Source organism: Schistocerca cancellata, chromosome 5 (assembly GCF_023864275.1).
Source record: "Schistocerca cancellata isolate TAMUIC-IGC-003103 chromosome 5, iqSchCanc2.1, whole genome shotgun sequence".
Classification (NCBI taxonomy): domain Eukaryota; kingdom Metazoa; phylum Arthropoda; class Insecta; order Orthoptera; family Acrididae; genus Schistocerca; species Schistocerca cancellata.
The window spans coordinates 229,079,941-229,103,906 of record NC_064630.1 but is presented as its reverse complement, the minus strand read 5'-3'; the positions used below and the strand labels follow the sequence as shown (position 1 = coordinate 229,103,906).

Here is a 23,966-nt window from a genome sequence, read left to right as displayed (position 1 = left end):
AGTATATAGAGGGTCTTTACAAGGGCGATGTACTTGAGGACAATATTATGGAAATGGAAGAGGATGTAGATGAAGATGAAATGGGAAATATGATGCCGCGTTAGGAGTTTGACAGACCACTAAAAGACCTGAGTCGAAACAATGCCCCGGGAGTAGATAACATTCCATTAGAACTCCTGACGGCCTTGGGAGACCCAGTCCTGACAAAACTCTACCATCTGGTGAGCAAAATGTATGAGACAGACAAAATACCCTCAGACTTCAAGAAGAATATAATAATTCCAATCCCAAAGCAGGCAGGCGTTGACAGATGTGAAAATTACCGAACAATCAGTTTAATAAGTCACAGCTGCAAAAAACTACCGCGAATTCTTTACAGACGAATGGAAAAACTGGTAGAAGCTGACTTTGGGGAAGATCAGTTTGGATTCCGTAGAAATATGGGGACATGTGAGGCAATACTGACCCTACGACTTATTTTAGAAGCTAGATTAAGAAAAGGCAAACCTACGTTTCTAGCATTTGTAGACTTAGAGAAAGCTTTTGACAATGTTGACTGGAATACTCTCTTTCAAATTCTGAAGGTGGCAGGGGTAAAATACAGGGAGCAAAAGGCTATTTACAATTTATACAGAAACCAGATGGCAGTTATAAGAGTCGAGGAACATGAAACAGAAGCAGTGGTTGGGAAGGGAGTGAGACAGGGTTGTAATCTCTCCCCAATGTTATTCAATCTGTATATTGAGCAAGCAGTAAAGGAAACAAAAGAAAAATTTGGAGTAGGTATTAAAATCCATGGAGAAGAAATAAAAACGTTGAGGTTTGCCGATGGCATTGTAATTCTGTCAGAGACAGCAAAGGACTTGGAAGAGCAGTTGAACGGAATGGACAGTGTCTTGAAAGGAGGATGTAAGATGAACATAAACAAAAGCAAAACAAGAGTAATGGAATGTAGTCGAATTATGTCGGGTGATGTTGAGGGAATTAGATTACAAAATGAGACACTTAAAGCAGTAAAGGAGTTTTGCTATTTGGGGAGCAAAATAACTGATGATGGTTGAAGTAGAGAGAATATAAAATGTAGACTGGCAATGGCAAGGAAAGCGTTTCTGAAGAAGAGAAATTTGTTAACATCGGGTATAGATTTAAGTGTCAGGAAGTCGTTTCTGAAAGTATATGTATGGAGTGTAGCCATGTATGGAAGTGAGACATGGACGATAAATAGTTTGGACAAGAAGAGAATAGAAGCTTTTGAAATGTGGTGCTACAGAAGAATGCTGAAGATTAGATGGGTAGATCACATAACGAATGAGGAGGTACTGAATAGGATTGGGGAGAAGAGGAGTTTGTGGCACAACTTGACTAGAAGAAGGGATCGGTTGGTAGGATATGTGCTGAGGCATCAAGGGATCACAAATTTAGTATTGGAGGGTAGCGTGGAGGGTAAATATCATAGAGGGAGACCAAGAGATGAATACACTAAGCAGATTCAGAAGGATGTAGGTTGCAGTAGGTACTGGGAGATGAAGAAGCTAGCACAGGATAGAGTAGCATGGAGAGCTGCATCAAACCAGTCTCAGGACACATCATCATCATCAACAACAACAACAACAACAACAACAACAAACAACAGATATGAGGGGATGTTCCCAAGAGAGACTAGGGTGGATAGCTGCATGAAACCAGTTAAAGCCTGATGAGTACTGTTGGCACAGAAACAGCTGCAGCAGTAGCACCTGCAGCTGGTTTGTCAGGGTGAAGAACTAACGTTGGTATAATATTTTAATTCTTCTCAGATGTTCAAATCTTTGTTTGCTTTTTCAAAGATTTTGTCAGTGATACTTTGTCTAGAAGAAAATAGAATATTTTTAAAGACTTTCTCAATGTTCAAGGACCTTTAAAGCTAATGACACCTCAACAATATTCTTAGGGATTTTCTTAGCACATCTTTCAAAAATCATAATTTAGTTCATTCCTAGTGTGTCAATTTTCATTAGAATAATCTGTGTAGCTGGCAACTCTCATTGCAGAATTTTGTGGCTGCAAACTGCATTTCTCAGCACTCAACAACCATGATAGAAATCATGTCCAAATCACTTTTCAGAGTGTGAGGATGGCTTTACTGTCCTTCACTACATGAAGCCTGTTAACAATTCTTATTCTCTAAAAGTGGGAAATGCCTGCAACAGTGTATCAAAACATTAACTTTCTTTACCTGTATGGTTACCTAGACATAAAGAATAGGAATTATAAGCATGGACAATTTGTGGTCTACTCCAGTATGATAACGGATGGTTGCCTTTGGACTTCAAACTCTGTGCTACTGTAAACAGGTTTTGGCAGCTTCATAATTTTACTTCCTGCACCAATATGATAAGTAAATTCTGCATTGCCATCCTATTCTCATGCCGCTGCAGGTGATGTCTATACTCCATACAGCAGCAGAAGGGCTCTGACAGCTGACGCAACTGTGGCGCATGTGCTTCGTGCATCCACAACAGCCAATCAGATCATGATCTTTTGTTTACATTACCGTGGCAATGACCCAGTGTTGCCATAGTGCTGGGCAACTGCTGCTTTCAGTCAGTTCCACCACATGCTACATTCAGGTTTGTGTGTATACATGTGCATTCTGCTACTTCTGTGAGTTTCTTGCTGTGTGTGTAAGTGAAAAATTTTACATGTAACATTTGTGCAGTTTGCTTTACCTTGTTAATGTTGAAAATTTGATTGTGTGAAACTATATTTGTGGTAATTTTTTTTAAAGATGTTACCACCATTTGATGGCAATAATTTTTATTTTATTGATTATATGATCCAGAGTTTGGCCATAGGCCATTTTCAAGCCCAGTAACTTATTTATATGTCAAAAGATATCAGACTGGTATGAAATACAGTGAAATCTGAACTGCATAACAATAAAATAAAAATTATTGCAGCCAAATAGCTGCAACATCATTAAAGGAAATATTCATGTGTGTGTGACAAACACTGGTAGCACATGTGAAAAAAATACTCCATCAAGGAAGACATCGGTCAGCCGAATGCTGCCCCTACAGGAATGCTGCAATGAATGACATGGTATTGTTAGGTTCTGAAGGAGCGCAAGTGTTGCCGAAGGTCGGGATGGGAAGATCTGTCACCCTGTTCTCCCTGCCCCTGGCTCGCTGTCCGTCCGTGTCGAATAGCAGCAAGAGTACTGCCAGCTGTCAGAGCTCTTCTCTCAATGTAAGGAGTATAGTACAGAACAGGACAAGTGTAAATCTATGATTGTGTGTAAAATTTGACAGTACACACTGCATATACTGGAAACAAGATATCAGTTTTCAGTAATGTGTAGGATTAACACTTGCTGGCAGATGTCTTGATGGAAGAGTTTTCGTTCTTTATTTTGTGAAATAAAATTACATGCAAAAGACATTGAATGGAAGCAACAAGGAAATTTATTTCATTAAAACATTTGTACATACATTGTAATTTAAAACTTCCTTTATTATTTCTTTTCTATCTTTTACATTAATCTACTTGAATTTTTTATAATATATAAAAAACAAGTTACAAAGTGCTTTTAATTTTTTTATTAATTTATCCATCCTTCTTCACAGTATATGGATCTTTTCATGCTTTAGATTTAAGCTTAGATTAGCCACATCATGACATTTCTCTATACCTATGTTTCATCAACTTTAGCAATGGGCCCTGATTTAAACAGTTTGTCTGTTTTCATGTGAAGTATGAATATATGATGTCTATTCTGGAAGTTATCAAAATCAATGTTCTTTAAGATCAGTAGCTATGAAGGAAATTGATGTGACTTCAGCAGAATTCCTGGAAAACAAAAATAAAGTTTTTCACATTTTTACAAAGATGGTTTTCCAGAGTAGAATTCAGTCATTTGTTGAAAATTATTTGCAACTGACAACTGAATTCTATACATAAATTTATACTATAGCTGCTGAAAAATAACAGCTATGACTAAAATAATAAAGTTGGAACTGCATGAGACCTTCTAAATGCTAGAAAAAGAGTAAAGAAGAATGTGTAATAAAACTGCTCACTAATCACAAACACATTTTTCATTTTCTTTGGACATAAAGAGGAGACAACTGTTTTAACTTCTACATTCTTGACCTTAACTTACAACAACTTTAGGTTTGTGTGGCAACACTATTGTGTGCAGTATAATGGATCATTAACTTATATGATAAATTAATGCATTATCAATTCTTAGGAAAAAGGTGTAATTTGGTAATTCAGTTTGGCAGGCAGTAGAATAATCAAAAGGTCTGCAGTCAGTCTGTGCTTGACATTAAGGATTCACTTCCTGGAAAAAGTTTAATAGCATGTCTGCATAGTGGTTTGAATTATGTGACGAACTGGAATTTCATATGCATTTGGAGGGGTTAGTTCTCATGTTAGAGCAAATGCACAGTAAATGCGTGATGAACTGGAATTTCATATGCATTTGGAGGGGTTAGTTCTCATGTTAGAGCAAATTCACAGTAAATTCATGGCTCTTATAGGTCTGCAGGGAATATATGGTGGAACTGTGTATGTGTGTGTAAAATATCTGAACAGACACATGATTAGATCAACACAAACATACCTCAGTACATTGTTCTTACAAAGACAGACAGTCAGAAGCAAAAGTAACATCTGTTATGTTCAAGATAGTCTAATTAGGCCACCTCTGGCGCTACTGTTCACAATATATGTAAATGATCTTGCAGATAACTGATGTATTTCTGTATTTCTGTTAGACTGGTGGCATAATTAGCAACTTACTACAAAATGCTGTGACACATTCAGATGATCACTGCCTGATGTGTAGACTGTTAGCCTACCCTCAGTGCCAAAAAATAATGTAATGCACAGAAATAGATGAAAGTATCTGTATTAATAACATTTCATTGCACAATAGGTAATCAGTCATGATACACAAGTATATACAAGTTTGTATGCAAAGATTTCATGTGGAATGAACACACAGATATAGCTACTGGGAAGGCAAATGCCAATCTGATTTATTGGAAGGATTATAAGGAAGAGTAATTCATGCACCTAAGACATTTCTTACAAAACCTTCTCATAATTGCATTATTAGAGAAATTCTGGACCACACAGAAGAGTACTGACGATTTCTCTCTCGGAGAACCAACAGCGAAAAGAATAGAAAAGGGGTTCAATGATACAGGTTCATTATGTTTCCCAATGTGGTACCCACAGGCGGGGAGTGGCATAGTTTCTCTGGAAAACTGCAAGTGGCTGAAACAGCTGAGTGGATGGCAGCCAATCTTACACAAATAAAAGAGAACACACGAGGAATTCAAGCATGAAGCTCAGAATCATTAACAATATACAAACAAAGTCTGAATAGCAAACCAAGAGAAATAACTGGGAACAAGCATGTTACTGTGTGCAAATAGTAATACCAGCAACCAAAAAGCTTTGGATACATCAACATGACTGGCTGATGAATGAGCCCGCACTTTTCTAGTGGTCTATGCCACCCAAAAGTCTTGTTAACAGACCCGTGTGGCCATGACATCATAAATCTCTGGAGAGCAAATGCTGGTACATCCATCTGTATATCAATGTCCAAATGCAGTGAAGATACTAAATTCTTCTTCACTTTAATGGAGTTGGAAGTGACCAGACCTATGTTTTAGCTACTGGGGCAATGGGGAACATTGTGCCCTGGCAGTGGCCCCAACAGTATCTCAATTTCCAAATTTTCTATCCCTTTGGCATCTTATTCATTTGCTGTCTAGTTCAGTTGAGGCTGTAGTTGCTACTGAGGCACTGAGACTGTCGGTGATTGTAGCATCAGAGAAAGTGACTCAAATTCCATGAGTTGCCAGACCTGTGCTGGTTCAGATATCAACTGCTGCCACAGCTGGTAGTAATGGCATGGTGATACATGTTTGAAAGAGCTTGGTGTTGTCTTGCCAGAAAATGGAACCAATTACTCCACAGAACCATGGATTGCCACTTCGGTAAGCAAACAAATCAGAGCTGACCAGGATGTCATTTCTTGCAAGTTCTAGTTTCTTCAGCTTCTCAGTGAAATGTCCCAAGTTCCTTATGTATGTATCAGTCTCTCAAACATGCAGCTGGAGTAAAGAGGACAAGTGTTTTGGAAGTTTATACATTGGTGAACCAGTAGCACTAACAGTCAGTCTTAATGGAACATTATTCTTACGGATCTTTGATAATCCATACAGCTGAGGTGTTAGTCTTCTGTGTCCTGGAGGGTCCTCTTTTTGTCTGCTGAGAACTAAGTGCAGATCCACTACATCAAATCTGCACTTAGTTTTTGGTGCACATTGCATCTAATAGGTCCTGGTTCTTCTGCTTGTAATCTTCAGTTTTCATTATGATGGTCACATTTTCCTTATCCAGGAAGATCAGAGTGTGTCTTAGATCAGCAAAGGAGAAAAGAAACCCACTTGCAATGTCAGGAATATACTCCATACCATGTAAAGGTGGAAAAGTGTATGTTGGAATGACTGGATGATAAGTCAACACTAGAATCACTGAACATGAGTGGCATTGCTGGTTGGGCCAGGATGAAAAATCAGTCATGGGAGAGCACACTCTTTGGAAGACCAACCACATAGTAAAATTTGTGAACATGGAAGTTCTTGGTGTAGAAAAGAGTTGTCACACCTGCTTATTCAGTGAAGATGTAGAAATACACACATAATGACAATAGCTTCAACAAGCAAGAAGAAAGCCTCAAGTTGAACAGATGCTGAGTAAATGATCGTTGCAGGTAGCAAAGGGAGAACCTCTGCAATAATTACCACAGAAACGCTCTTGGACACTGGTGTGCCTTATACAGAGTGTCTCACCTAACCTCAAATATCTCTGGAACAACAATAGATGTTCAAAAATGGTTTCCACCAGTATGAATGTATGGCAGGGGCTTAGGAAACCAAATACTATGTGAAATTTAAAGAAGTAAACAAATACTATTTTTAACACAATCTTATGTATTTTTAAATGGACACCCCCTATTATTTTGTATGCAATCAATAACACAAAAAATCACAAACATAATGGCATTGGTTGCATCGCAATATTTCAGTTACATCCCGAGAAATTCTGAAGCTAAATTGACACTTGAAATAAATGAAATGCACAGCTAGCACACGTCCTGAGACTCAAGCTGCCAATAATTGTGATGTGATTGATGTACTATGTCAGTAGAGTGTTAATGTATGACAACACAGCATTGGCCCATATTTCATTGATGGCACTCCTAAAGGGGAATAGTTTAGCCCCTTCTTGATCTGTACCTTACTTGAACCTGTCCACCTCTTACAATGTGTTTTCTTGTGGCTTGTTACATTTGCCGTCATCTAGTCCATACGTAGGCCTTCAGTAATGAAGAAAAACTAGATATTATTTTAACTTATGGCAAATGTCACAGAAATGCAACCACAACTGTGACACTGTATGCTGAATGCTAGCCAGATCAGCAGTGTCCATTGTGTTGAACCATTGGCAACATCTGCAAGACACTCATGTAAACAGGAAGCTGGGTTCCCACAAAATGTTGACGTACAACGCCAGTGACTGGCAATGGAAATGGAGTTGCTGTTATGGCTGGTGTAGCGCACAATCCTCAGGTGGGTATATGAAAAATTGCTCGAGGTGTAGAAATAAGCCACAGTAGTGTGTGCAGAATCTTGCATCAGTATCAGTTTCATCCATTCCATATCTCACTGCACCAACAACTGTATAGGACTGACTTTAAATCCCACATTGCATTCTGTCATTTTTCACTTCAGCATTTTCAAGGCACTCCAGTATTCAGAAGCAATACATTGTTTATGGATGAGGCTTCATTTACAAATCATGGTAATGTGAATCTGCGGAACATGCACTACTGGTCCATGCAAAATGCCCACTGGATTCGCCAAGTTGCTCATCAATGACAGTGGAGTGTCAATTTTTGGTGTGGGTCATTGCGAACTGTATTGTAGGTCCCTAGTTTTACCATGGAACATTGAATAGACTGTGATATGCATCATTTCTTCGACACACACTAGCACTCCTCATAGACGATCTAGGATTGGAAAGTTGTCTATCATTGTGGTTTCAACAAGATGGATGCTCTGCACACAATGCAAAAGTTTCCAGAGACATTCTAGATGTGACATACCCAATTAGATGGATCATCCAAGGAGGTACTGTGTAGGCAGTCCCCCAACTTGACATCATTAGACTTCTTTCTCTGGGGCGCAGTGAGAGACAGAGTGTATCGAGAACCCCAAATGACAGTAGAGGATATGCAACATTGTATTACTGAGGCATGTAATGGCAATATCAGTAGAAACTCTGCAATCCGTGCAACACTCTCTCGTTACCCATCTGCAAACGTGTATTGATGCAAACAGAGGGCACTACTAATATATGTTGACATGACAAAGTCTCATTGGTCAAGATGTGGATGTATTTTCTAAGCTGGATGTAATGCAGAACAATACAGTTCCTATGGGCGACAAGGCACTAGTAAATATGTTTAGCAAAGTGAATTAAAGTGTAGCTCTAGTTGTCATTTTGCTAAAATAAAAATACATTTACAATATGAAAAATGTAACTTTGTGTTGATTTGGTTGGTTTTGTGGATTGTTCATACCTTCCCATTGTGTGAGCCCCTGACACAGGCAGCGTAAGGTGCATGCTTGAGTCTCAAGACGCGCGCTATCTGTGCGCTTCATTTATTTCAAGAGTCATCTTTGCTTTCCTCGGGATGTAATTGACATATTGTGGTGCAACCAATACCATTATTTTTGTGATTTTTCATGCAATTGATGGCATATGAAACAACAGGAGGTGTCCATTTAAAAATACACAAGTTTTTGTTGAAAATAGTATTTGTTTACATTTTAAAATTTCGCATAGTATTTGGTTTCCTAAGCCCCTGCTGGTGAAAACCATTTTTGAATATCTATTGTTGCTCCAGAGATATTTGAGGTGGCAGAGTTAGGTGAGACACCCTGTACATAAGCTGCACCTGTGAGCTCGACTCCAGTCCACCATCAGCAAAGCATGTTGGAACTTTGGCAGTGCCAGCCACTTGTGCTGGCAAAACATCAGAAAAATCATCAAACATATGTCAACCAAAGACCCAGAGATGGAAGGGATATTCCGTGTAATGTAGGTCACACTTACAATACTTAAAAGTTTAAAATTTGGTACCTTCTATATATATTTTGAAAAGTCTGGAGTTTTTGGTGTATGGCAACAATGGTTTGTGGCCCATTATTGCTTTCCCTCCATTATTTGTAGCCATTTTTATAATGTCATATGTTTTTCATATGATGAGAGTGTGAATTATTGGAGATTTTGGACCTTCATTTCAACTAACTGGCAGGTAAGAATTAGCATATCATTATTTATATTACCGTTACATACCCTAATGTATTGCATAAAGAGTATAAAACTGAAGTAGGTAAATTATAGGTTAGGATAAATAATATAACACAATAGCACGAACTTTCAAGTAACATGAGTCACTTTCATCTAATTAAGTTTTTATACCAAGAAATATATTAGAGATAACTTTATCTTGATCAGTAATTTACTTCTTAGTGTGAATGTGTAACTAAAATCACTACTAAAAATGTCCCAATTTCCATCAATATTGTAAAAACAGAAAACTAAATGTGTAATGTGAGTCACATAATCTGAGCTACAGTTGTACTATTGTTAGGTTAGAAGAAGAGAATGCCTTTAGCAGCAGCAGAAAGACAGTGTAGGAGGAGGGAAAAGTTAAAGAGTGAAGAAAAATATGAAGAATTTAAGAAGAAGCATCTGGAAGAATCTATAAAAAGCCAGCAGAAGCAGAAACAAAAGGTTCTACAGCTGAGTCAACATAGGCAATGACTGTTATTAGAAGAAAGAAGAGCTAAAAATAGGGTGGGAGTTAGAAAACATAGGTAACATAAGTTACAAAACCAGCGGCCTAGCAAAGCAGGTTTGTCATTGTGTAAGTCACATGGTGCCCTGGATAAAGCCCTGGCTCAAGTAGTGCAATTGCTTACATTAGCAAGTTACTGTCAACTGTACCTGAAAATGTGAAGGTAGTTTCAATCTGGTCAGATGGACCGGTCTCACAACTTAAAAACAAATATGTTACTGCTGCTGTGCCTCAGATTCAGTCATTTCATAATGTGGAAAGCTATTGGAACTTACTTGCTACATCCTATGGTAAAGGAGCCATAGATGGAATTGGTGCAATTGCAGAGTGGCTAGTGTGGAATGCAGTAAAAAAAGAGAAAATTCATAGTAGGTGATGCACCAACTTTTGCTCAGGTAGCTGCAAGTACCACAACTATGCATCTTTTTCGTGTGTCTGTTGAAATTCAAGGAATCAATGTGAAATCTAATCTGGCTCAAATTTTCAGCACCATCAGTACCAAACATGAAAAGCATTCACTGCTTGCACTACAAGAAAGGATTACTACAAACATATCTCCTGTTTCCAAAGAATTTCACTGCTGCAAACCAACATACTGAAGAAATTATAGAAAGTGTGAGAATTGGAAACTAGAACATGATAGTAAATTCACTGCTGGAGAAGTATGTGCAGCTTCTGGAAATTCTTACCTAACCAGTGCAATGGAGCATGCTGGTCATGATTGGAAATGGCCTGTAAAATTGATTAAATTACAAAGAAAATTAATCTACTTGATGTTGTCAATGCAGGAGGATATTTTCAGTTCTTTGACTTTTAATTGAATTTACAGTTCATTTTCCCAGATGTCATGCTCCTATAATTTTTCATATTGTTTGAAAAGTGTAATGTTAATGTTAAGTTTATCTTATTTGGTGCATAACATCATATTTTCATTTCTGTATTTGCTGGAAAAAACTTCTTCCAACAAGCAGTAGTAAGTAACGAGAGTCATGTAACACTGAGTCACGCACCTTTTTCAGTGTATTACACTATTTCACAAGGTATAAATATTTTTAGAAATCTGTAACTCCGTCATTTGAAAGCCAACCTAATATGCATTTTTTGTGATAAAAACTAGATCCATACTCCGAATAGTTTGAGGACACTTTTGACCTAAAATTCACATTGGGAATAGGATGTCCCAAATTTGTAACATGAGTCACAACTTAAATTACATTCTTGTTCTTTAATTTTACTGCTCTTCCCTGCTTAAATAACACTTCAAGAACTTTGACTGAATAACACAATTTTTAACAATGATTTACAAAAGAAAATATGCATTTATAAACTGATAAAAAGTTAACATAATAAAACACTGATTTCAGAATGTAACAAGAGTCACCATGGAATCTCCCAGAAGCCAATAGGCAATTTTATAAAACGGTCTGCCACTGCAGTGCAGGGGATCCTAAATCCTGCTAGGTTTCCTGATTAATCAGACAAATTATTGCCCTGGCATCCATGTGGAATGAAATATAAACATCACTGATGCACAACTCAATCAGGAATTTATTAGGAATGTGGGCAGGTTCTGCCAGGACTGGAGTTAAAGTGAACATTGATGCTTGGTCATGTTCTGCTGCCCACAGTTATTGGTGAACACTGGTGCATCAGCACACAGTACTGTTTTCCTGCCCTGTCACCTTGTTTGTGACAGGCATAATATGTATTGAGAAGATGCAGCCACTGGAGACACTTGTGGCATATCCAACAGTCTGGACAATGGCTTAAGTAAGCATCATTGGGGGTGAATCCAATGCAGAGGGGGAACACTCCGTGATATACATCAGGATGCCTGACTAGGTAGCATTTTCTTACTACATCCATTGAAATCTGCTTGGAAGCAAGAAACATTTCCTTGCACAGGATGCACATCTTGAGTATCAGCTCAGGAGATATCAGCATGTGGCAGAGAGCTGAACTATGTGCATCCTGAGCATTTTGAGCTGCTTCTGACACCTCAAACAAGTTGGCAATAATTGTGATTGTGCTTAAGGTGAGGTCTTGTGTTTAGGTGACAACTACACCTCAAATTTAAGAATCTGCATATGAGACACTGCAATTTGTACACTAAATTTTCAATTTATGGGTTAGGCCATGCACATCTACTCTCCAGGATGCATAAGACTGATCATTGACCTGGGCGAAGGTTGCCCCACAGATGTTCGACCTGCAGACTGCTCAAGTTTCAGATCTGCTCCACAATGTTTGATCATCTCCTCCATCTGATTCTGCTGTAGTTGTCTCCACTATATCTGTTCCTTCTGCATTATTTTACACTGCCAAAACTCAGAAATTATTCGTACTTTGGGATGAGATATTTAGCCCATGAGAGACAGCCTGCCTTGTTGTCACTTCTATAATGCACTACTTGGATGGGGGGAGTGCCACAAGGCAGTTTCTCTAATAAATGACTAGTGGCTGAAGGACCAAGCAGATAATGTTAATCATACACACGTCTGAAAGGACAAACCTAGAGGTAGTAAAATGTGAAGCCCAGAATCAACAACTGTGTTTGAATAATATCTGAATAGCAAACAAAGAGAAAAAAGTGAGAACAAGCATGGCACTGATGACAAACAGTAATGTCACTGACCGGAAAGATTTGGAAACATCACCACAACTGCCTCAGGAAAACACATGCCACATCACTGGCTACACAGCTAGACAGTCTTGCTAACAGATGCAGCTGTGAAACTGTGCAACTCTGAATGGACATTGCAGTTGCTTTCATCTCAATATTGGTGCACAAATCTGCAACGATGCTAAATTGTGTGCCATCCTCTGCACAATGCACGCAGAGTTGCTTGAATAACATGTACTTGTTTGAATGGGGAGATGACTGGACACCTGAAGCTATCAGTCTTTCAGAACAGTTTTCACCATTCATCACAACTAGAGCATTTGGACATCTCAAAAAACTTTTCACAGTCTAATGGTAAATATTTGTTTACCAGTGAGTACTGTGTCCTGTAATATAGTACTTAGACAGTAATATTGCATTTTTGAGGGGGAAGAGGATTGGTGTCAATGTCACTGAAGATTTACATATAACTTCCCTGTAATTAATGATCACAAGCCAGGCAAAAATAGAATCATGATGTGTTTGGAGCTTGTACTCAAATTATGTGTGTTGATTACCACAGTGTGCAGGAAACTTATTTGTTTTACTTGTCACAAACAGTTTGTGATTCAAATAAAGCATGCTCTCTCTCTCTCTCTCTCTCTCTCTCTCTCTCTCTCTCTCTCTGTCTGTGTGTGTGTGTGTGTGTGTGTGTGTGTGTGTGTGTGTGTGTGTGTGTGTGTGTGTGTGCCTAATCCATAGTGCCAGCTGAGTGCACAACCACTGTGTCTTCAGTTGATATAATGTAGTGACACAGTGCACCTGTTTTAAATACTTTCTTATTGATGTGTGCCTGATAATATTACAATTTCTGAACCCATTTGAAGCATAAAGGAAAAAAAAGTTATTCTAGCTATATAACTTTTGCTCATTCTATGTCAAGTGGAGCAGCCTGACATGATTGCTGCCTGGCCATTCAAAATCCAATGAACGTTTTTGAGCAGGTTCAACAAAGTATTGTGTACAGATATGTACAAAGTTTAGATAGTGGTCCCAAATTTGCACTGCTATGTGCACGCCCAAGTACCAACTTTGGATAACTATTATGAAAGCCCCTATTTCTGCATACTTGTGTCTGATAAGAATATATTACTGATTTGATTTTCAAATAAGTTTGGTGATAGCTGTAATTCTTCAAAGATGGAAGAAAATTCATTGTGTAACTTAGAGAGCACATCTGTGATCAGCCATAAATTGTAATTTTCGGGATGGATTCAGCCAATAATTGGTAATATGATACACAGCCATGTTGTCTTCTTGAGGTCTCTGTACAATAGCCTCTGTCCTTATCTATTCAGATGTATCCTCCTGCAAATTTGACAGAAAATTTTTAAGTAGCCAAATTTTGGGTAGATTTGGAGGGCCCGTATGTCAGGGTATGTTTTTTATCTTTTTATCTTGCTGTGTCTAGAAAGAGTATTCATTAAGCTTCACAAGGTATATAGTTCAACTTTTGGGTCATGCCCAATTATGGCTGAAAACATGTTTCAAAGTTATTACCTTTCACACATGGTCTATATGCATGAATGTGATATTAGTTAGTAAACAGAAAGTAAAAATCAGTGAATGCTGCTTTTGTGTTCATAAAAATAAAAATTTAGTTATGTAAAAATCAATTTCAAGCATTAATCAGCAATAAACCAAATGAAACTCCACAAATTTAGAATGTAAAACAGACTGTATGACAGGAATAATAATTCTTTTCCACTTCAAATTGAATAAACTGCTGATACTGTTTCCAAATTCTAAGTAAATATCTTGACTTCCTGATATTGTTGATAGTCCTTTTATGGTTTCAAATGTTTGTTGTTCAGGAATCCAGCAAGTTCTTTACTAGATGGCCAGCTGAATATGGGGCAGGACCATGAAGTGTAACGTATCAATTGGTGAAGTGATGTATTTCATGGGATCAGCTGAACTGATGAATGGTGATGCCCACCATAAAAGTTTTATTTAAGTAATAAATGTAGTATAATATAGTGATGGGAAGTTTGTTTTCTTTATGTGTATGTATTCCGGAGTTAAGAGATGCATTGTATCTGCAAGCTGGATGACGACAGCAATGTTTTCTATGTTTTGCAGTAATTATGCTTTGGGCAGTTTACTCCATGTTGTTGGGTCCTGCCTTGCAGATATGGTGCATGTTATGGAAGAAGAATGGCCATGACAATTGCAGCAAAGTCACAGGAACAAGAGCAAAACATATCTATCAAATTTAATTTGATCCTGGTATCTGGAACTGTCAGTTTATTGACATTGTCCTTACTGACGTATTTGTGGCATTCCAAGTAACAAGCATTTTTATGGACTGTCATTGTAAAAGGAGAATGCAATAGACATCACATTATTTATAGAAGTGTCATATTTATTTAAAGAGTTTGAACAGTGGATTGTATTCTTGACTTCCAGCAATAAGTGCAGCAGTTTGAGACACGAAGTCCAACCTAGAGGTATTGGCAAATGTGAAGAAATGATCTGGCAAGCAAATCAATAATAGGGAATAGTAGATCCTGAGCAAATGTTACGTCATCACTCAATAACATTGGAGCACCACAACCATGTGCATGCATAATGCTAACCGAGCAATCTTTTTGTTGTCATGAAACTTCACACATTTCTCACCCACCAAGAATTGTTGTACATAGAAGCTACATATTGCCCACATTCTAATGTTGTTGTTGAAACAGCTGTAATTTTTTCATCTGCTTGAAATGCTTTAACTGTGACTCCTACAGTGTTATTGGAAACTCTGCTTACTGTTTTTGATTAGGCCAATGGGCTTGCACTGGCGATTTTCCCTTGTCCCAGAAATTGTGTGACCTTTAGCAAACCTTCTTTTCTGATCAAACAAAATTTGTTCAGTTGCTTTATGCGTAACATAAAAAAGATGATGCCTGAAATATTTGGAGAACTTATCAAGAGGCATGAATATTCGGTTATCCAAAGGTCTCTGTGAGTTAACATGAGCTGCCTTCCTAACTTCTCCTCCAGTTCCATCACAAGGAGATTTTCTACAACTGATTCCAAAGAAATTTCAGTCAGCAGAGGTACCAAAGTCCTTTTCATGCAGGCATAAATTGATAAAATTTTTGTATTGGGCAGCATATCCATCACTGAAGTAGTGAATGTACTTGATGTCTCCTATTGTTATGTACAGAATGAGTGACCTAGTGGATGTGGACAAGAATCAGGAACAATTTTTAGAAACCTATAGCAACACTATTAATGAATGGTTTCAGACCCATAATAGAAAAATGAGTAATTTCGGTAGTGAAGTTAATTCAAGTGTTCATAATAGAGAGGCTGGGTAAACAATCATTGATACTCTGTTCATAAAGTTGCACAACCACAGGATTTTTTGAAACAGTGCTGTCATTCATCATTGAATTCAGTGGGTCATATAGCTGACTTTTTGTATTTTATGATAGGTTTCAGAATAGAGCTCAGACCATGGAACTGGGTGATTTAAATGCTTTAAGACCAGTTGAGGTAAATGTGAAGAATAATGTAAACGATGAAGTATAGCACACCAAAGAGGAAAATAATACTTGGAAAGGCCTGCAGGGGCTACTTTATCATCAGTCTGGCTGTGAATATTAATAAACTGTGTACAACAAGTCAGAAGGAAAGTGGTGGCATTGAAACCTCTGTACACCAAGGAGCAAGTAGTAAGCCATATTTTACAGTGGCTAAGCCCTGAGAATAGTCAGAGAGCAGTATTTTGTCAGGTCTGCAAGATGTTGGCTCAATTAGACTAGGTAGTTCTGGAGAGCCAGGCTGTGGAATTTGTGGATATGCACAGGGATAGCCAATCTGTAAGAGCAAGAGATTGGGAGAGTAAAGATTTAGATGGGAGACAGGAGGTGGAGGAAGTACAGGGAGGAAGAGGAGGAGGAGGAGGAGGAGAAGGAGGAAGGTATTAGAGAAGGACACCTGGGGAACACTTCATCAAAAGTAGTTTGTCAGAATTGTGGCAAACCTAGATGTGTATGAAGGGAATTTTGGAAGAAGAGTAGAGAGCAAGAATTATGACAGCTGCAACAAAGACGGGGCAGATTCAGAGCCAGTTTAAGGCACAATTGAGACAAGATGCCATTTGGGGCACCAAGCTGAGTGGGGTGTCAGAAGCACCACAGCTATAAGGTTTCTATACAGCACATATCACAATTTGTAGGAACCATTTAGGGTGCCAAACCAAGAGGGGTTCTAGGGACAACCAAGTGCAAGATTTGTATACAATGTGTATCACAATTAGTAGAGAAAACTGACATGGATGAAAGTGTATGAGAGAAGAAGGGGTTGGGGCTGAGAGCTGCCACAACAAGTGGATTTTTCCTGTTTATTATGTTTTCCTTCTCCCATAAATAAACAATTCTTTCTAATTATTATCTTATTTTCAATATATTTAACTATTGGTGAGTAACACCTGCATGAAAATCTGAAGTTCTTCTTTAGACTGGATTTCAATGGAATTTATTATTCAGATTATTATTTTTGCTGCTCTGATTCCATTGGTGTAATTAGTTGTCATTACAACTCTCATAATTAAAACTTATAACTGACTGCAATATACTTTGCTACATGCAAAACTTCATGAGCTAACCAACATAGTTTGGAAAAGTGATCTACACCAATCAAAAGTTAAGCATTCCCACTTTTCAGTAATGGATTTTAAATTACCTAAAGCTAATTATCTTCAACAGTAACTGAACTTTGAAGTTCATGAGCAGCCCCTTTTTCATTGCATATTTTCATGAGAAGCACTGTTAAATTCTGCACTTTGACCACATACTTTTGTTACCTTAACTTATCTATACAAAATGATATACAGCACTGATTAACTCATTAATTAATAATTTCATGTAATTTGCTGTAATATGTGATCACACTTATACATATAAAGAAGGGGACTCGAATTGCATAAAGACAGTAGTTTGCTGTAATTTTATAGATTTCTGACTAGTAACATTTTATAAAAGCATAAATCACCTTAGTTCTAACAGTTCATCAAAAATAGTAAATTCCAACCTAGTCAAATTTTAAAGCATTATGTACTTTTCAAAGTAACAGTCTGTTCTTTCACCCATGCATGAGCTGTTGGACATCACCAAAAACTGACAGTTCATGATTTGAGAGCTAACAAGTAACATCTATGTCAGATGTGCTCTCATTGTTGACTCATGTCACAATTATGTACACTCTATATGCAAAAATTAAATGCACCAGCAAACGCCAGTGTTTAATTGAACTCTAATGTTTAATTGCTTTCAAGAAGATACTGTAACCTAAATTAATTAATAGTGTAATTGGACTGTGTTGTAAACAAGTACTGTGAAAGGTAATTCTCATATGAGTGATTTATTGTTAAACTTAATAAATCATGTAATGGACTCACTTAAATTAACTACTGAAGAGTAAATTACCTTCAGTGGGCTAATTAATTGTGAACCATCACAATTTCATGTAAAGGTGAACACCTGCACTAATAATGTTTCATAGAGAAAAATCTGATCACTATAGTTAATAACTGAAATTTGAAAGAAATAAAATGTGTTCATTAAAGTTGTATGGTTTGTGAGGAACTTTCTGAAGCCATGGGAATTCCCCCAACATCAGTATTCTATATTCTGACAAACGATTTCAAGTAGAGAAGAATTTCTGCAGGATAAGTTCCATACTGGTTGACTGCTGAAGAGAAGCAGAAATGCCTGGACATTGCAATCTTGCTCAAACTACAATTTGACCATGAAGGTCAAGGATTCTTGTGTTGAATTGTCACTATAGATGAAACATGAGTTAGAGACTTCAACCGGTGTTGAAATCACAGTCCAATGAGTGGAGGGCTTAATTCTCCATGTCCAAAAAAATTTCAACATGCTCAAGCAAATGATGATTTTTGGTTACTATCACCAAGGAATCATCATAACAAATAGAGTCTCATGTGGAACAAGTCTGACAGCAGTGTGTTATTGTAACTTCATACAAAATGTGCACAGAAAACTGCACAAAACCCAACCTCAGTTGCTCAAGGCTGAGCCACTCATTCTCCATGACAATGCTTATCCACATATTGGCAATGTTGTAGACTAAAAACTGCTTGAATATGGATCCGAAGTGTCACCACATCTTCCCCAAAACCTGAATACAAGTCCACCAGACTTCAATGTTCCCACAGTTGAAAAAATGTATGCACCGACATAATTATCTTTCGCTGGAAGCACTTTCTACCACCATTACCTGAGCTATTCAACAGGTGAACAGAAGTGGCATTATCGATGAAATAATAAAAGCTTCTGAGATGTTGAGATTCAGTCATAGAGAAGCAGGGAGATCATTTTGAAGGACTGTTAAGAGATAATTAAAAAATAAATAAACAGAAAATAAAAAAATAAACCTGTAAGTAAACAAGAATTTAGTGTGCATTGTATAAGAAACATCTCTCGTAATATTGTCAGATCTTGCTGATTCTCTTTGCAATGCTGAAAGTGCTGTCTTGCATCCACATGAAATTAAATATATCTAAAGAGAAAATGGCAGAAAGAAGCAAGATACTTCTTGGTACATATGGGTTTATATTTTAATTTGTTTGTAAGAAAAATATTTTACAACTACATTTTGTACATATATCTATTAGACTATTGGGTAGGTAAATTTGAAAAATGAGAAACTGCAGGTCAGTGGCTTAATCCACTCTCTTTTATTGGGTAAATGACCAGTTGTGGAACACTTAAAGTTATCTTTTACTCTTTTCACACGGAACCTTTGGTTTCATGATGATTTTGGGATGAGGATGACCTCAGATGATTAAGTGATTCTATTTTTTACACAAGATAATGGAACTTTTAAGTGTTCTGAAAACACTGTGTACATAATAAAGGATTGTGGATGATGCAACTGTCCAGTGGTTTCTTCACTTTTTAAAATGGACTTCTACAGTTGCGGCTGCCCCATAAGAAGAGCTCTTTGTGAGTAGTTAAACGTATTTCACATGGACAGTTATCTTATGTATTTCACTGGATAGTGTGTCTGAATTATGTAGACAATATACTGTACATTGGTTGTCAATTGATTGTTGTCCCATGGCACTACAGTTATCCCAGTGGGGAAAAAAAACTACAGCACCCATCACACCAAATCCCAAAACTAACAATTCTACAACAAGTCAGGCACCTTTCACTTACAGTGAAAATAATACTTTAGTAAGAATAAGTCAAACTAGAAAATTCATTTACAAACATTTAGCCTATACACAACTGTATATAGACAAACTGCTAGTGCATATATGAGATTCTCTACGTCTACTGTGGGGAAGTAAAAATAAAAGTTTTACAATAACCTGACTTTACTGTCTATTCGTGGTTTTTGTGATAATAAGTGAAGAAAATGAAATATTTAATAATAAGATTAAAAAAATATATTCCTACATGTACTCACATTTACTGAGCAATCTGTACCAAACTAACTGTTATTATAATCTAAATAACTTATTTTACAGGAGCACAAAACTTGCTCATCTTGTTCAGTGCATCTTATACTTCAGTAAATATGGTAAACATTGTGAGGCAAAGAACAATCCTCTTATACTCATTGCTACTAGATAACATAACTGCCTAAAAAGTTTCATAATTTGTTCTACAGAACACTTCACTCACCTCTCTTTTTCCGACTTGAATTTATTGGAATGCAATTTAATTGTGTAACTTCACGTTTAGGCAGCCATGGTCTGTCCCACACCTGTACATCACACACTTGCTGGTTCTGAAATAACACCACACCATCAGATGAACTTCTGTGGATTTAGTTTTAACACACGTATACACAAAAAGTCAAGTTGTATGAAATTGAGAAGCCTCCTGAGAAAATTTAACAATTGCAAGGAGCCAGAATGTCTGGCAAATGGTTACTTTCAGGAGGTGAAACTGAAAGTACTACTGATAGACACAATTAAAAGTAGAAAAAAACTACACAAATTTTTTGGAATTGTCAGTTTGTTCCACGACCAACAAAGATGTTAACAATTTTGAGATACTACGAAGACAGAAGTCACTAATTTTCAAAATAATTATGACAATTTGTGCTATTATGCAACCCAAAACACAACAACAAATCTTCAAATGCTGCCATTTGTGTAAAGGCAGCATTATTGTTAACACTATTAAAAAGCTCTATTCAAATATATATTGAAGTGTGGACTTGGTTGTCACTGCTTACAGTCATAAACATACAGTGAACTGGTTCTATTGTCGCATCCAAGCACTATGCTCTAGGGAGAGGCTTTGTGACAGGAAATGTTGAGAGTCATTTTTGTCAGTGATTCACATTTGTTTTTCCATACCTTAAAAGTTAGTACAAACAACATTTACCATTAAAGTCCATACATACAGATTCATTGCACTGGCAGTATGGTTCAATCACCGATCCTGGAAGCTATACACTCTGGTGATGAGACGTGGCACGACCATGTAGACCATGCAAGACAAAGGCTGTGTCTCCAAAAGTTCCGTTTTTGGCGTGATCTGTGGATCGTCATGACTTTCATGGGTGGGAGAAAAAGCTCTACAAAATGAATGGATGCATGTCATGAAATGAGCAAATGTGTAAGATTTCACATTCATGTTTGTGGGGAATCACGTTAACTTGACCCTCGTGGTTTATGGTGAGAAAGATCAGAGATGGTGAGAAAGGTTGGAGACATGAGTTGCATCGCTTTGACCAGCTCACACTGCCTGTCTGCTTTGTCCCACCTGGGCCTGTGCATGATGCACCATTGCCAAAATTTGGTGTAACAGGAAAGCTGCATGCTTGGGCTGTGCGAATGCCTGGCACCATTTGGTTGTGTCAGCTGTGCTGCAGCTCTGGTCTTCTCCTGGAGGTCAGAGCTCCATAGCCACGAAAAAATATGGTGATCAATCTGTGGCACTCATTTTTTTAAGTTTGCACACTGCATGGTGACAGTGTGGGCATGGCTGCGGTCGTTCGCTCAGCAATTAAAGGGTGGTGGCCATATTGTCAGCACGCCAGACTGGTAATGTTGGGCTTGTCCTTGCACAGTCAGCTAGTGATAGTGCCGGCAGCATGCACTGGCTAGGAACCTTCCGTAGCAAAGTGCAGTGTACGCACGTGGCTGCAAGTCAGCTGGGAAGATGTCTCAAAGGCCAGTGCACTGATATGTTAATAATGATCCAGAGTGTTCACTAATGCTACAGTTAATGCACTTCTGTAGAACAAATTTCACTTTTTAAATTGTTCAGAGTGACATCAAGAATGACAAGTCCAAGTGTTCACACTTGCATGTTCCGCAAGTTCATCAACTGACTCAGTTGCAGGAGCACAGTGCATTTCTTGATCCAGCCTCAGCCGTCGAGGCAATGGAGGCCCAGAGAGTATAATGAGTATGGTGTCTTCACGACTTGAATGCAGGTCCTAGAGCTGGTAAGCACAAGTCCGGTGGCAGTGTGTGTGATGTGCGGAGCTCAATGACAACGCAAATACAGTAGCTGGCACAAATGCCACTCTGGCCTCAACATCCAATGCAGCGGAATCACAGGGGTGCAAACAAAGGTCCAGGAGCTGTGACAGACAGGGGAGGCATTGTCTGGAGCTCAACTTGAGCTACCGGCTGAAGGTGTGTTCAGCTGGAGATGGGGTCTCTACAGCACAAACATTTGAATCAGAGGCGGTGGCTGGTGCATATGGTATAGTCCGCTGGTGGCTGTGGTGGGGGTGACCAGTGCACCTATGTTGGGTGTGGTCCAGGCGGCAGCACTGGCTACCTGGGTGGTGTGGTGGGAGGTGTATGTGGTGCCGCAATGACAGCAGGCTGCTGCTGTGCATCACCAGTGGCTACAGGAGTGGGATCTGTCTGACTGCTGGTGGAAATAGTGTTGTCTGCTGTCAGATCTTCCTCCGGGTCTAAAAAGTGTGTGGCTGCTGGAGCAGGCAAGTTGTAAGCTGGCTTGACATGGTTGGTTGAGACTGTAGACTGCTTCATGTTGCACTCAATGTCCAGCATTTTCCCGTTGGTTGATCACATGGTGTGGTCCAGAGCAGGGCAGCTAGAGGGGTGACTGTACTGCGTCGGTACGCAACATAACCCGCATGCAGTGCTGCAGGTTGGTGTGCACAAATACCTTCCCTGTGCCGTGCTGCATCGGCTTGTGCTCTCGGAGGCCAGCCATTTGAGTGCACAGGCATTTTACCAGAGTGGGTGCCATGGCTCCATGTAGGGGTGATACTTCTACAAAATCACCCAGTCTTGTCAGAGGCTGTCCATAAATGAGGTCGGCAGGGCCATGAGGTGTCATGGAAAGTTAGGGCAGCTTCCAGAGTCCTGTGGAGCCGTTCAACCATGCCATTTGATGCCAGATGGTAGCGTGTTGTCCTGTGTAATAGGATGACACACTGTCTGGCATGAACAATGCACAGTGAAATTGGCAGCTGTGGTCAGTTGTCACATTACTGGGACATCCAAAGCATGCCACCCAGGTGTCAATGAATGTGGTGGCAACAGTCTTGGCAGTGAAGGCCATGATGGGTGTTGCCGCAGCCAGTGAGTGAAGCAGTCCACTATACCTATAAGATAACACTTGCCTTAAGAGAGGGAGAGAGCAGGCCAATGAGGTCCACATGGACGTGCACAAATTGACTTGTTTCATTGGGGAAGGTGCCCACGGGTGCGTGGGTGTGCCTCCAAACTTTGGCAAGCTGACATGGCATACGAGAGCATGCCCATTCGCAGCAGTCCTTCCAAAGCCTGTGCCAGACAAAATGCACAGTAATGAGGATCAAAATGCTGTTGGTGCCAGGGTATTACAGCATGTGCACACAGTTGAGGGCATTGCACCGGAATTTCTCTGGGAGGAACAGTCAGTGCGCACCGGTTGAGATGTCACACCAAATTTTCCATGTAGAGCTGTGGACAGGCACCAGCCCCTGTTGCAAGCTGCTGGAGGTGGCGTGACAGAAACTGTGCAGTTCTTCATCTTTCTCCTGTATTTTGCCAATGTCCTCAAAGTTTACACAAGGATGATATAATGGCACACGCTGAGGTCAAACAATCATCAACTATGTTGTCTATCCCCAAAATATGATGGATGTCAGTAGTAAATTGCAACCTGTACTCTAATTTCTGGAGATGACGCAGTGAGCAAGGTAACTGTTGTGAAACGCTAGAGTAATCAGTTTGTGGGCAGTGAAAATGACGAATTGTTGGGCTACTACTGACGGGTGGAAGTATTTTACTGCCCCATATACCGGAAGCAAGTCTCAGCCATAAGCGCTCCAAGCACATTGCGATTCAGATAGCTTCTTAGAGAAAAATCCGAGCATGTGCCAGGTCCCATCAAGGTGCTGTTGTAATGCCGTGCTGACGTC

The 23,966-nt window shown here is 38.9% G+C and overlaps 1 protein-coding gene across 8 annotated transcripts in view; it reads right to left on the bottom strand.

Moving 5' to 3' along the window:
• Window positions 1-3,471: 3,471 nt before the first annotated feature.
• LOC126188844 (uncharacterized) overlaps window positions 3,472-23,966 on the bottom strand; it is a 2,133,693-nt gene continuing 2,113,198 nt past the window's right edge. For 4 of the 8 annotated variants that reach the window (XM_049930478.1, XM_049930467.1, XM_049930468.1 and 1 more), the window contains exons 11-12: window positions 20,246-20,327; window positions 3,472-3,828 (exon numbers count right to left, since the gene is read on the bottom strand). In XM_049930478.1, coding sequence (XP_049786435.1) covers window positions 3,794-3,828; window positions 20,246-20,327 — 117 coding nt within the window. In that variant the 3' untranslated portion in view covers window positions 3,472-3,793. Of the gene's footprint in view, window positions 3,829-20,245; window positions 20,352-23,966 lie in introns of all 8 variants that reach the window. The other 4 variants (XM_049930471.1, XM_049930473.1, XM_049930484.1 and 1 more) reach the window with 2 other exon arrangements.